This window comes from Motacilla alba, chromosome 1A (genome assembly GCF_015832195.1).
Source record: "Motacilla alba alba isolate MOTALB_02 chromosome 1A, Motacilla_alba_V1.0_pri, whole genome shotgun sequence".
Taxonomy (NCBI): Eukaryota; Metazoa; Chordata; class Aves; order Passeriformes; family Motacillidae; genus Motacilla; species Motacilla alba.
This window is the reverse complement of record NC_052031.1, coordinates 41,724,513-41,738,784: the sequence shown is the minus strand read 5'-3', so window position 1 is coordinate 41,738,784 and position 14,272 is coordinate 41,724,513. Positions and strand designations below refer to the sequence as shown.

General features: G+C 36.6%; 1 protein-coding gene across 2 annotated transcripts in view; it reads left to right on the top strand.

Moving 5' to 3' along the window:
* The window catches only part of KITLG (KIT ligand), a 56,944-nt gene extending 44,752 nt beyond the window's left edge, over positions 1 to 12,192 (top strand). For both annotated transcript variants that reach the window (XM_038153921.1, XM_038153920.1), the window contains 4 exons: positions 4,741 to 4,850; positions 5,370 to 5,446; positions 6,907 to 6,990; positions 8,184 to 12,192. In XM_038153921.1, the coding sequence (XP_038009849.1) occupies positions 4,741 to 4,850; positions 5,370 to 5,446; positions 6,907 to 6,946 (227 nt within the window). In that variant the 3' untranslated portion in view covers positions 6,947 to 6,990; positions 8,184 to 12,192. The remainder of the gene's footprint in view (positions 1 to 4,740; positions 4,851 to 5,369; positions 5,447 to 6,906; positions 6,991 to 8,183) is intronic.
* Positions 12,193 to 14,272: the final 2,080 nt, after the last annotated feature.

Here is a 14,272-nt window from a genome sequence, read left to right as displayed (position 1 = left end):
GACATGAGGACTGCATGTCTGGCTGGGTGTGTGGACAGTTTGAACTCATAATCAGATTAAATTACATTAATTTGGATGCTGACTGGTTACACTGTAGTTACTCGTTTGGAGGCTTTTTGCAGAGAGGGAGCTGTGGAATCTTTATTGACATAGCGGTTTTAGTCCCTGAGATGGCCTTTAGTGCCAATAGTAGTTTTGCTGAGGAAATTTTGGTTTTAGTTAATCCTTACTTTCTTGGAATGAACGACAGTGAATAGACCTTAATACTTCCTCTATGATGTCTTCCCAGCATAGCATTCCTCTGGCTTCAGTATTGTTCTCAGAAAAGCACCACTAAATTCAAATTTCAAAAAGGAAAACATTGAGAAGAGGGGGAGCCTGAAAAAAAGCATCTTCAGACACAAACTACAGTATTTTTTTTAAATTACCCTTTAATTTTAAACAGTTTTAAGTTGAGTTATTTTTCAGTTTAACAGTTTCTAGAGCATTTAGAAGCGTTCAGTGTTTGCAAAAGAACCCCTCCAAATTAATTTATTTTGAATCTATTAATACAGTCTGTGTAGTCAAATGACTTGAATTGCCCCAATTCTAAATTCAACTTAGACAAACCTGAAGTGCATCATCCAATAAAATAATCTGTGAAATATCATAGAAATTGTATATAAATTAGCTAAGTTACAGATTTTTATTTTTGCTACTTTTGTTGAGTCATATTTCATTACTCCATTGTTCTTACACAACAATAAAATTAAAGTACAATAATAGAGTAGAATCTCAACTAAGTATACACAAAAAGTCTTAGCCCAGCCAAATGAAAAATAAAACAATTATGCTATTCTAATTGTTTTTTGAATGGTAATAGTGCTTTATTCATTTTTGTATATTGAATGTAGACTTGTAACATGTTTCCGCTTCATCTTTTCTCAAAAGCAGAAAGATCTTTTCTCTTTTCTCATAAAATTCTGAAAAGACTACCACCACCATCCCAAATTTATTTAGGCTGCTTTATTTTTTCCTCTTTGTGTTACCTGACTGTAATGCATGGAAGTTCAAATTAGCTGTTAAAATTCCAGTCTTGCTCATATTTCTCTGCATGATTATACCACACATTGTCTAGAGAATGTAGATGAGATGGTTCCTATGTAAAGAAGAAGGTTCAGGATAAGAAATCTTGAGTCCTAATCTCTTCTTTCAGTGGTTGAAGCCATCAGATGAATTTCATGTTGCTCTTATCAAAGCTTGAACTTACTAGCTGTGACTAAAACTTCTCCTTCAATTGAATGCCATAACGTTCTTTATAATTTCATTAAGAGTTCAGTGTTGCCTCCTTACATTTTTGTCTGTAATTTCCTCACAATAATTTAGCCCTATTATTTAGTACTGAGTAGCTCAAAGAACATGTAAACACAGAGATCTCTGTAACTGTTTTTAGGAAGAAGGTCTCATTTTTTAATTAAGTAAAAAATACCATAATTTAATTCAGTAATTGCACAACAATTTTAAAATGTTCACCCATGTCTTAATGCAATTGGTGCTGCCTTCTGTGCCTTTGTTCCTTTGTTCCAACTTAATAGTTAATGGAAAACCCTAATGAACAGGTGAGAGCTGCTCTGCATTTTTACAGATAAGATCTTATGGTAATTGTGTTGGAATTGAGCAGAGGTAAACTGGAAATTCCTTTGAGACATATACAGCAAAAAAAAAATAAAAGAAGCCATTGCTTTCAATCATAAGCACCCATGGCTCAAGGTATGAAGCAGCTGGATAACTTCATTGTGTAGCTGAGTGGCTTTTAATGTAAATATATTTTGTTAACAGTTTAATATCCCAATGTCCATGAAGACTGTATGTAAATCAGCATCAAATGAGCTCACTTCCTTAGGGAATCTTCCACCAGATACAGAGTGAGAGCTCTGAGAGATGCTGGCCTGCATCCACTCCCTTTTTTCACTCTGCTGGATAGAGTCAGCAGTTCCTCTGGCGTTGCCCAAAGAGTTCATAAAGTTATTGGTACACCTGGTTCCTGCTATTCCTTCTCCTCCTCTGCCTTTACAACTGATGGGAATCAGAATCTTTCTGTGTAGAGCTCCAAAGTTTCTAACAGAGGAAAAGGTCCCTGTGGTAGTCAGCTTTCTTTCCTTCTCTCCATTTTCTTCATTAAGACAAGTCCCTGGGAGGTTCTCCAGACTGAAAATTCTTTAGCCTGTTCTGTTTTAAATTTTAATATAAATAAAAGGCACATGAAGAAACCTGCCATGACTCATTTCATTCTCCCCAGATCTTTCAAGAGCATTTTTTATGGACTTGAAAGTGAAATTAAATATTCTGGTTTTGCTTGCTTTTTAAGGTAGTTATGGATTACTTAACTTTCAAATTAATTCATACACTGTCATGTTGAGGAAAAGAAAATCTGTTGTCATTTTTAAAAGGTAGGCTAAGGAGAGTGTCACAATACGACTGTATTTAGGCTCGATGCCTGGATTGCATGTCCCCACATGGAAAGGTAATTATAAATTCCTTTCAGTTTTCCACAGATGATTAAGAAATCATCTGCATTGGAGATAACTTTTCAGAAATCAGATTTTTCCAGTTTTTGATACCTCATTGTAAAGGGGTCTCTTCTGTTGCCTTGAATTGCAGTAAGTTTGTGAAAAATACTGTTAAAAACAAAAGTACAAAATTATCACTGATTATCCTGCATACAGAACATTTCTCTCGCAGTTCATGTAAAAACAGCATGCTTGCTATAACATGCTGCCCAGCACTGCTGATAGGCAGAGGGTTTTGAGGTTATACACTCTACCATAACATGTTATCAAACACATTATGCTCTACATGACCTGAAGAGTCTTTCCTTTGATTTATATTTCACTTTTTTAATTTTTTTTCTGAATTTTGCAGGGTGGAATCCAGAAAACATAGGCCATCCCCATATGATTTACATAATTTAGCTGTAAAACTCAGTAGTCTCTCACTGAGAAGAATGGCATTAGGCAAATGAGGATTGCTTTTTACTTGCTTAGAGCACAAGAGCAATATCAGAATTTTCTTCTGAGAATACAGATAAACGACAACAGGAGAGCATTTCTAGGGTTGTTCAGGCTGGCTTCACCCACTTGATTTTGCCCAGTTTTCTTGCAGATCAGTTCTGCAAGCAAACATCCTCTGTGCCTAATCTGAGACAGAAAGTTAGAAAGGTTATGTCTCCCCAGTTAATGTCTGTGCTTGGCTTTAATGTCTAAGCAGAGAGAGGCAGAATAATCACTAGCCTCTCTTTTTCAGCTGATGTTCACCTCTCTAGAACTTTGTCTGCTATCTTTCCCTTCTGTAGACAGATTTCTTTCACAGTAAGCTGACATCAGTTCTGCTTGACTGATGTTTCCTTTTAGTGTGCCAAATCTACCAGATATAGGTGAAACTGAGGCCCCTGCAGTCAGAATCTCGACTTTGTAAACAGTGTATAAGACACAGAGATGTATGTAGTATACGAATATATAAGATAGGGACTTTATGTTGTCTTGTTATTTCTAACAACATTGAGCCTAGAAAACACAACTGAATTTCAGAGATAAAAAGAATATTTGTCTAAAACTTGAAAAATGCCAACAAGAAAATCTGAGAGTTGAAAATGAATTGCTAGTTAATTGTAAGAACACTTCTTTCTAAATTAACATATTTTCTTGGAGGCTGTTTAATAATGTACTAAACACATTTTGTTTGACCCAGAATATCATACTGTATGTACTTAGACATTTGCTGTTTGCATGAGTCACGCAAATTTTGAGTGCTGTCAGTTCATTTTCATTTCTATGTATCCAATCACCTACACTTTTCCAGTGCTTACAGTTTAGTTCTTTTCCTGTAATCTGTCAGTACACCCACCATTTGAGCTGCAGACACCCAGTTTGAAATGAACCAAACCTGGGTGAACAATGTCTAAAATACCAGTCTCCTGTGGTTCACTTTGCATTTCAGAAGGAGGGTTCCCAGGTGTTTCTGTTGGACTTTCCACATCCTGCTCTTGATGGAATAACCTAAGGGACAAATTTTAGTCTCAGCATGCATACAGCTCCCAGTGAGGGGAATGGAATTGTTTGTGTACATAAAATAGGATTGGTGCTCTTCTATACAAAATATTAAATGCTATCAAGAAATGGTAATAACCAAATAACTTTAACACTGTTAAACCTCAAGGTACAAGGGTTTGATCTTGCTGAAGTCAGCAGTGCCTTTCCAGAAAGCTTTAGAAGAGATCAGGTTTATTCTGTTAAATTAACCTCCCCTGAGAGCCCTCATGTTGGTCATTGATTAGTGGGAAGACAAAGTGCCTGCAGTCAGTGGGAGCTGTCTGATGGAACTAGTGCAAATGCATGAATTGGTATATATTCTTTTCCAAATAGTGGTTTGTGTTTCAAAGTAAGACCTTTAAAAATTAGGAAATACAAAACTTTGAAGTGCGGGAAAGAGATTATTCTCTACAAATGGCAAAAAAATAATTGGTGTTGGTACTTTTCAACACTTGTTTCAGAAGTGGGTGGAGCATCCTCGTGGTCAAAAATTTTTCTGTAAGGTTTTGTGTGAAGTGCATCTCATGTACATTGCACTTTGAAGTATCTGTATTGCTATTCAAGATGCTGTTATGTAGGTGGTGCATGAAAGTGCTCTTGCTAATAGTGTTGCCCTGAAGACAGTTTTCTGCTATAAATCTGTCTTCACTAATGAGAGTATCTTTAATTACAGAAGAAGCACTTGGCTTCATTAGCAGCTCCAGCCTGCAAGGGATCAGCATAGCACTGACATCATTGCTGTCTCTCCTTATTGGCTTTATTTTGGGAGCCATATACTGGAAGGTAGGAGAAACTACACATAGTTGTTTACATAGTGATGCTTCATTTCTTAGCTGTGGGGAGGTGGGAATAAGAGAACCATTCTGTATTTGAAAGCAAGTGATACCTCTTTTGATCTCCACTTAACTGCGACTTGCAGATGTAAATCTGTGTGTCAAATTCTTGAATTCTACCATCAAAGTGCAAATCCTGTCTTATCAGCATGATCGCTCTCTAATTGGAAACAAAAATTGTGTGATTCACCCAATTTTCCATTTCTCCTATTGTATATTGAGAAAGGATTTTTTTTTTTTTTTTGCTTTTGGCCCTTATGCCCCTGCCTACAATACAAAAACTTCAATACTAGAATTTATATCAGTAGCAGATGTATGTTAGAGATCAAGGTTTAGCCTACATTTTGCAAGATGATTTTAATATTGAACATCTGAAGCAAATTGAAACATACAATTCTTTAGTTACTAAAGAAAGCTTTAGAATATTTACAGCTTTAGAATATTTATATTTAGTGCATTTTCTTCCTAGAAAATACATCCCAAATCCAGACCAGAAAGTGATGAAACTACACAGTGTCATGACTATCAAGAGGAAAATGAGATAAGGTATATTGTTTCACTTAAAATTTGTATTTACAGGTGTACATTTATCTCTGAGAACTACTTCCTGTTTAGCTGTGTGACAAACACAAAAAAAACCCAAACACAAAGTCTTGCTGCAGAAGTAAAATATGTGCTTAGATCGTGCCATTTAAAAGGCTTTTTGGTTTAAACATAGAAATTGATATGGAGGATAGTTCCATGTACAGCATTTTATTATGTGGACATTTTTTTGCCTGTCTTTATTCCCAACGTGAGGAAGGATTGCTGAGACCTATCAGAAAACCAACAAAATAAAGTAAATGTTATTATTTGCTGTGTGGTGTAAAGCTTGAAGTTATAGAAATAAATAGAAAGCAATGTCTTTCTGGTTGTGCTTATAAATCCTTTTAAATACCTTTTATAATAACATTTTTTATGTTCTTTCACTTTTTTACATACCCCAGAGTACTATGTTTTCTGGTTGTTTTTTTTTAAACATTTGTGGAAAGTTAATGAGAACTCATTCAAATGCTAATAACTTCTTAAGGTCACCCTGAAATGATTCATGGCTCTCTCCCTACTTATACACTGATTTATCTGATTTTTAGAGAGAAGTTCTCAGCGAATCAAAAGTACATTAGAAATAACAGTTCAAGGCTTTGAAGTTCCTTGGACATGACTTGGGCAAGGAATACTGTAAAATACATGAAAGGACTTAGGGACATTTTAAGTAAGAATAGTCCATGCTAAAGCATCTTGAGAGTATTGTTTAACTTCATATTTAATGATGTTTGGTCAGATTTTGACTGTGAATGATTTAGGGAAAGATCTGATGCAGGTGGCAGAAGGACATGTCCTGTAATGTTCTCACACTGTGTGAAATGCCTGGTGCTGCCCACTGGTGAAGGGACAAATAGGCAATGTTCTGATCTAGCAGTCTGGTCACAGGAGCTGAATTTTTCCGTGTTTAAGCTTGCTAAAGTAATAAATTCATAAAACAAATTTTCTTCATATACAATATATAGAATGGAAGGCTGTGTATTCATTTCGCCAAGTATATTGGTTCCTACAAATAACTCATTCTGCACATCATCCTCATAGGTGTTAAAACCTGTGAAATGGGACATACATCTTCCTTTTAACTTCACAGAAAATACAAAACATTTTTTATATGAAGGAAAGATGACACAGTTAAATGCAGGAGAGGGCCTTTGCAGGAACTTGAAACAGATTGCATTCTCTATCAGATGTCTCCGTAAATATATGGCATGTGTTTTGGCATACATAGCATAGATGACTATTACAATTTTATCTTCCCCGAGAAATTAGGAATATTAATCTATAAGTAGGAAGAACTAATATCAAGCATAAATTATAATTCTTTGGGTTCCCTTCTTTAAATTTTATCTAACTTATAAACCCTTCTATTCTATTTCATTGGAAGGCTATTACTGTTGCAATAAAGTACCTTTTTTTTTTCCCAGTATGTTGCAGCAAAAAGAAAAGGAACATCTACAAGTGTAGCTGTTGCTTTTTCTTCCTCAACACTGTTACTGTTTCGTGTACTGGTAAGTTGGTTATTGTGAGAGTTTTACCATAGACTTAAACACTTTTAGCTGCTGCAATATAAAGTGATTCAGAGTCCATTTTCAGGAAAAAAAAATCTTGCTTTCAGTAGGTAGCATTTAGCATTTAGTAGGTGTATAAAATCTTCAGCAGCTAATTTAATTAATCCTATTTCATTAATGTAGACCTTTGATTTTTAACTTGAATGTTTCAAAATGAAATTTACAAGAATCCCAGAATGAAGGACAGCTACTGCTTCTCCTTTTTGGTGTTAGAGCTGATACAGAGAAGCCTTCAGCTGTTACCCTACAGCTGTTTCAAAGCAATGTGAACTAAAAAACACAATCTGGTAAAATTAGCAGGTGAGTGTAGAAGAATAGGCCAAGTAGAGCTGAGCTTTTATATAATTGTTGCTTAGTCAGCACATTTCTGTAGTCTCTGTATCCTTATCAGATACATCAGTCTTGCTTTAGTATGTAAGAGCGAGCAGCAAAGGTGCGTGAGGTTTCTCAGTCCCAGCTGTCCTCTGCAGAGTAGCACTTCTCTGGCAAGAGGCTTCTTACCACAGAAACTGTGCTGTGTTTAACCCATGGCATCTATGTAATAGTCTGGAAAATTCAGACAGTGCTGAACTCTTCATTTTTCATCATGAGTGGAAAGAGCAGGGTTGGAGTATAACAGACAATCTCAGTTTTGCAGTTCCTCCTGCAGCAGTTACTCTCAAGTCTTTGATTGAGTTAGCTGCAACTTGAGAAGTTTTTCATTCTCCTCAACTGCTTTGTTCTACCATATGCTCATTGAGAAGCAAAGTTGTCACTGCATTGGACAATTTGTTCCATTTTTCCAAAGATGTAAACTCAGTTCAGTTTGTCCAGATGACTTCAAAGGGAAGTTTGCTGCCAGAGATTGCCAGTACCAAAATGCCCAAACAGTTCTGTAAAACATGAGAGTAGTTCCATTACCTTAGATGACACCAATGAGCTTTTGCAGGCAAGTGTGTTCTTGCATCAGGAAAGTACATCTGAAAATATTTTTCCTTCTGAGTAAAGAAATCCCTATGCAAGTGTCATTAAATTTACTTCCAAAATTATAAGAAAAAAATGTCTATGTTGTATGTCTGTGAAAAGATCTACTGTTTAGTAATACAGAAAGGAAAACTAATCAGCAAAATCAGAATTTCTGTTTTTCTCTTCAGGCAGGTAACAGTTCCATGTTCGCTTCATAAATGAAGCAGCTTTAAGCACATTCGTATTCCTTCTGGAGTGACAGACTGAGTCTGCATCTGTTGTTGCTGCCCATGACTCCATAGACATGATACAGAAATGAGGACAATTTGTGTTTGTTACTGTGAAACCAACACTGAATTGAACAATGACAAGAAGGGTGTGCACTTAGCAGGACTGTATTTTATGTGAATATCTATCTTGTGTGACATTTGAGGTTTTTTAATTGCATTAATACTTTCAGCTGACTCTGGCAAACAAAGTATGTCCTGAACAAAAAAAGCATCTTTCCAATGCCTCCAACAGTGTGTAATCATTACAAGTCATAAATACCTTTGCATCCTTAATTTAAATTCTGTGTCCTCTACCTTAAACTGATGTCTTCAGATGAAGGTCTCTGAACTGACAGAAAACGCAGAAATGGATACAGATAACATACTCTTCAATATTGTATATAAAACTTGAAAGCAAAGTCATGCCCTGAGCTCGTGTTCTAGACGTAGACTTATAAGGAGCTGTGTTTATGCCTGTCAAAGGCAGTGTGTACAGCAACACGTGGTCTCTATTGGGTGCCAGGTGGCTGGTTGCCCACCCCAGAAAGCCTCAAGAATTCATCAGCGTTGGTGGTCTCTGTTCAGGAGAACCAAATACTGGATGAAGACAAAGTAAGCAGAGGTGAATGTACCCCATGGAGCTTCGAAGAATTAAGTGTAACTGTTGGGTATGTGAACACTGGTGAAATTTCCAGTCATGCTAAGGAAAAATAGAGTCTGAATTAGGTTCAAACATCACAATAAAGACAAACCCATGAAATGCATTTAAAATTCTGAAGATGCATGCCATTTATACCTTGTCTGTAAATGTATAGCATAGAAAATCTGAAAGATCCTGAGAGTGTATTTAGCTTTTACTTACATCAGCTGTAATTAATGTTTGCATTGTGTTTTAAGTGATTAGTAAGCTTTAATATCCTGGCATTCTCCACTCTTGAAAGTTAATTCTTTTGAAACAAAAGAGAAAGGCTTTGTTTTCCACCTGTCTTCTGCATCTATTACTGTTACAGTATCCATGGAATATGAACAGGACTGATGTACAGATGTGCATTTTCAAGTAAATCCTAAAAATACCATGGTAAATGTTACAAGTGTAGTTGTGCATCTTTTCATCTTATCTCTTCCCAGATAATGAGTATGAATTATTTACCTGTAATAGGGGTTGTAATTCCGAAGGGTAAATGATAAAGGCTCACATGAGGTGACAAACTGTCATCTATTGTGATATTGACCAGGTCAGCAAGAGTTTTAGTTTAAATAACTTGAAAACTTAAAAAAACCCAAAAAAAACCCCACCAATCCTTTTAAAGTTTTGCATAAAGTTGGAGTTCTCCTTAAAATGTATAGTTACCAAATTTTTTAAGAGTCCTTGTGGAAGTTTTAATCTTCTGCTCTGAGAACCATGCATAAAAAGAATATGTCATACATATAATATATACGTGTGTATGTGTGTGTGTGTGTGTGTATTATTGGTAAAATTGTTTTTCAGACTTGCGAAAAGAAAAAAATCTCAGAACTTGATGATGTGGCATGTAGCTTGATGATGTGGCATGTAGCTACACTGCATGGAATTTTGACCCTACTGCAGTGAGGTTGAAATTTCTCATGAATTCACTGATGGAAGGATTTGATCATGCAGAATTTTTATTTATACTCAGGCCCTTTTTGCACTTTCTGTTTGTTAGAAAAGGGTCTTCAAGTCCTACTCAGCTGGTATAAATTAGCATAGTTCTATTAAGGATGACAGAACTTTTCAGTTTGCATCACCGGAGGAACTTCTTTTAGACTAGATCAAAAGAAGCTTGGTGTCAGAATTAGGCCTTTATGTTTATTCTGAAGATGCTGGAGCACTCACCAATTAATAACCAGGGTTGCTCATCACTTCTAAAAAGCAAATGCACTCCTCAAAGAATGGAATTCCCCATCTAAAGCTGAGTCTCCTTTGACTCTCTGTAGTTCTTTTACTCACAAGGCCCTTGGACTTTGAGTTTCAAACTTTTTTAAGAGGTACCCTAAAAAAAAAGTCAGCATGAACTAATTGATGGAAATTTGCACCTTATCGGTCATGCAGAGAATAGTCATGTATTTGTTTTGACTGAATGGAAAAGTATCCACAGTAAATGGAAGCAATTATACTTACACATTGTATGAAAACCTTAAAGACTTCATACAATGTGCTCTTGAGGCTAGCTTATGCATTTGAGGGTTTGAGTTTTTTCCTTAGCTAAAGTAATACAAAAATCTTGTATTTATTAATGTTCTTTGTTGATAAAAAAGTTCATTCTTCTAAATGCATTCTTTCCACAAAATCATATACTCAATAATGCTTGATTTGGGTCACATTGGTGTGCCCCAAATTGTATTTTGATATTCAAAAGCATGATATTTTAGGCTTAAATCTTCTTAATCTTCAGTCCTAGAGAAAATATCAGTTATGAATTGAAACATAAATAAAAATTGACTATGACAAAAAGTTCACTTTCCAGTCACTTTCAAATAATGTCAGACACTTTAATCTCTTCCGTGGAGCAAGGTAAATTTAAAATTACATGCAAACAGAAAGAAAGATCATGTATACTTTTGACCTTCACATCACATTGTTCTTTGAATGTGCACAAAATTGTGTGACACCTGGAGTAGCAGAACTGTTGTTGGACCACATGGTTTTCCCATTCTTTGCCCTCATTTTGAGAGATCTGAACACAAGAGAGATCTGATTGGGTGTTCTCAATCCTTTTGCAACCCAGAAGGAGACTTCTGGACATTCATGGATACACTAGGTGGCATGGCACTTTGAAGTGGCATCGTGAATTTACTGGAAACTTTCTGTGCCCACTGAGGAAATGTTTACTTTGTTCACAGTGAGATTCTGAAAGACTACTGACTTGTGAGACATCTTTGAAATCAATAGAAATAGAGAAATGTACTCTTCAGTTGGTGATGGGTGGCAGAAATAGACCTTTAATTGCTTCTCAACTTCTAAAGAAGTTTAACTTCTAAAGAGTGATCAGTTTTTCAGTCTTCTTTTAGGGTAGACAGAGCTCATGCATTAACATACTTGGAAAATCAACACACTCCCTCTTTGAATAAAACTGGGGAAAAAAGGGGTGTTTTATTTTTTCTATATTAAAGTCAACCAAATTTGGCTTTTGGATATCTGTGGTTTGGTGACAAATGTAACATTTTTAGGTTTCCTTTGAAATAGTTGAACTTTGCATGCAGTTACTAGTGGCCTTGTGAGAATAAAAAAGCAGATAGTCTTATACTGAGTTACTGTTCTACTTTAGGTATGTGTTTACTTGAATGAATTAATGGTACTTATTTCATCACGAGGTCTTTTTATAAGCACATAAAATGTGCTTCACTATGGAGTATGTGTACAACCTGCACATGTTTTAGATTCTCATCTGCAGCAGCTCTGTTTTCTCTGTTGCTCTACGTAATATGCTGAATATGAATATGTTCAGTACACAAAACAGAATTATTAATTTGAAAATTTAACAGTACACATAAAATACTGATATTTTGAGTTTGATTTAAGTTTAAGAACTATCCAACATTTTTCAATTCATAAATCTCATTCAACTGTCTTAAATGCAGATTTACAGTAATGGTGGAATGTTGCTATTTTTTTATCAAATTAATGGAACATGGAAATTTCAGACTCTTCAGTGATAGAGACAGATGTTTGCTGGTTGCATTATGGGCAAATTCATTTATTTCAATGTAAATGTCAGCACAGTTTTGCATAGTTACATTCTGACTGAAGGTAATCAACAAAGTTTATAAAATGTGATGTGTATGTTCATATGTGTCCTCTTAAAAATAGATGTTTTCCCAGATCCCTTTTTATACCAGTTCAGATTTGGAATTTACATTATATACATATGCTTTATTGTTCTAAATAAAGATACTATGCACTGTCAAATAATTAGTATATTGCATTGTGTTAGTCCCAATTAAGTAATTTTTTGGTCCAGCCATCATCTGAAAGAATTCTCTGTCAGAACATATGCTACTTGATGCAGACTCCTTCACTTGTTGCAGACATTTCATGACAATGCACTTTTTTTTTAGGGAGTGGCATTTACAGGATCTTTCAGTAGAAACTAGAGCTTATCCTGGTAAGGATGGCATCCTTCCTTTAAGTTTTCAGCAGTTTACTGTGGCTTTTCTGTAAGAAGTCTGGGATGAGATGAGTTTGGAAGGAAAACCTGAGCTGCTCAGGGAGCTCTGGCACCTCTTCCTTCCCAAGAGAGAATGAAAAGATGCCAGCTAAAGATGAAGAGGTAAACCTGCTGAGACTTTCAGCCTGCCTCAGAGAGCATTAATAAGCCTTGGTAGACAGAGGGGATGTTGCAGTAGGCAGATACAGAGGGATTTGTAAATAAGAATAAAGTAGAGACGGGACTGATGAGGAAGAGTAGAGCAGGGTTAAGAGACTCAGACATAGGGGAACAGAATTTGGAGATGCCGGAATTTGGGGTATGGATATGAATGAAAGCTGTGGCTGCTGATCTGGACACAGCCAGAAGTGCAGAGTTGATGGCTTGAAGAAGGCCCTGAAACAGCCCTCACTGATGGTGTAGCAAGCGTCATGCCCTGAGGAGCAGCACTGGTAGCTCAGGTGGGTAAGCAGTAGGATGGCACTTGATTCAGCTAAGGCTCCATGAGCACCATGTAGCTGCAGAGTTGGAAATGAGTGTACTTCATCAGCAAGCTGCATTAATGCAACAGAAACTCCAATTTGACCTGGAATTTCAGGAAGCCAGAAGTAAGAGTAGGGTACCTAGAAATGAGATGTGAGCACTCTTAGCTAACAAAACAACTCTTGCTGAAGTCAGGAACTGGTAACTCATAATCTGGTTCAACGTCCAGATGGAGATTGGTGGTGAGGGGTGTCCTTCAAAGGTCTGTATTGGGAAGGGTAGTGTTTAATATCTTCATCAATGCCACAGACAATGGGATCAAATGCTCCCTCACCATGTTTACAGACCACACCAAGCTGAGTGGTCCCAAATGTATCTCAAGCTGCATAAACAGGAAGCATGGCAAGTTGAGGGAAGTGACTCTGGCCCTCTGCTCTGCTCCATTCTGGTGACACTCCACCTGAAGTATTGCATCCAGCTCTGGGGCCCCAGCACACAAGAGGTATGGACCTGTTGGTCCAGAAGAGGAACACAAAAGTAGTTAGGGGAATGAAATATGTTCCTGTGAAGAAAGGGTGAGAGAGTTGGGGTTATTTAGCTTGGAGAAGAGAAGGCTCTGTGGAGACCCTATGGCAGCCTTCTAGTACTTAGAGAGGGCTTACAAGAAAGATGGTGACTTTTTAGTTAGAACCATTGCAATAGGACAAAGGGCAATGGTTTTACACCAAAAGAGGACAGATTCAGACTAGATATAAAGAAGGAATTTTCTACAGTAAGAAAGGTGAAATACTGGAACAGGTTGTCCAGACAGGTTCCCTGGAAACATTGAAGGTCAGGTTGAATAGAGCTCAGAGCAAACTGATCTAGTTGAAGGTGTCCCTGCTCATTTCAGGGGGGCTGTTCTAGATTGTCTTTAAAGGACGTCTCCAAGCCAAACTAATGTATGATTCTATGAATTGTAGCATATGCAGATGGAGTAAAGGGCAAGAGGGAACGTCTGGGAAAATGTGCAGCTCTTCAGCCAAAGTGACACCACCATGATATTTTTGGTAGTCTGTTTTACAGTGTTTGGTGCCTTACATAATGCTGACTAACTGCACACCACCATCACTGGTTAATCTGAACCCTGCAGATTTAAATGTGCTAAAGGATTGAAAGAAATATTTACCTTCAGTTTTCCAATTTTAGTTTCTCCAAAACAATGAATATAAATATCTCGTTCAGTAGATGGAAACAAAGGCTATCTTTGTCCAAATCATGGACAGCATTAATAATGACATTTTCCTACTTCTGTCATGCAGAAAAACAATGCTTATCATAATAAACAACTGTTTCTTGGTAGCAATATGTTTTAACAGC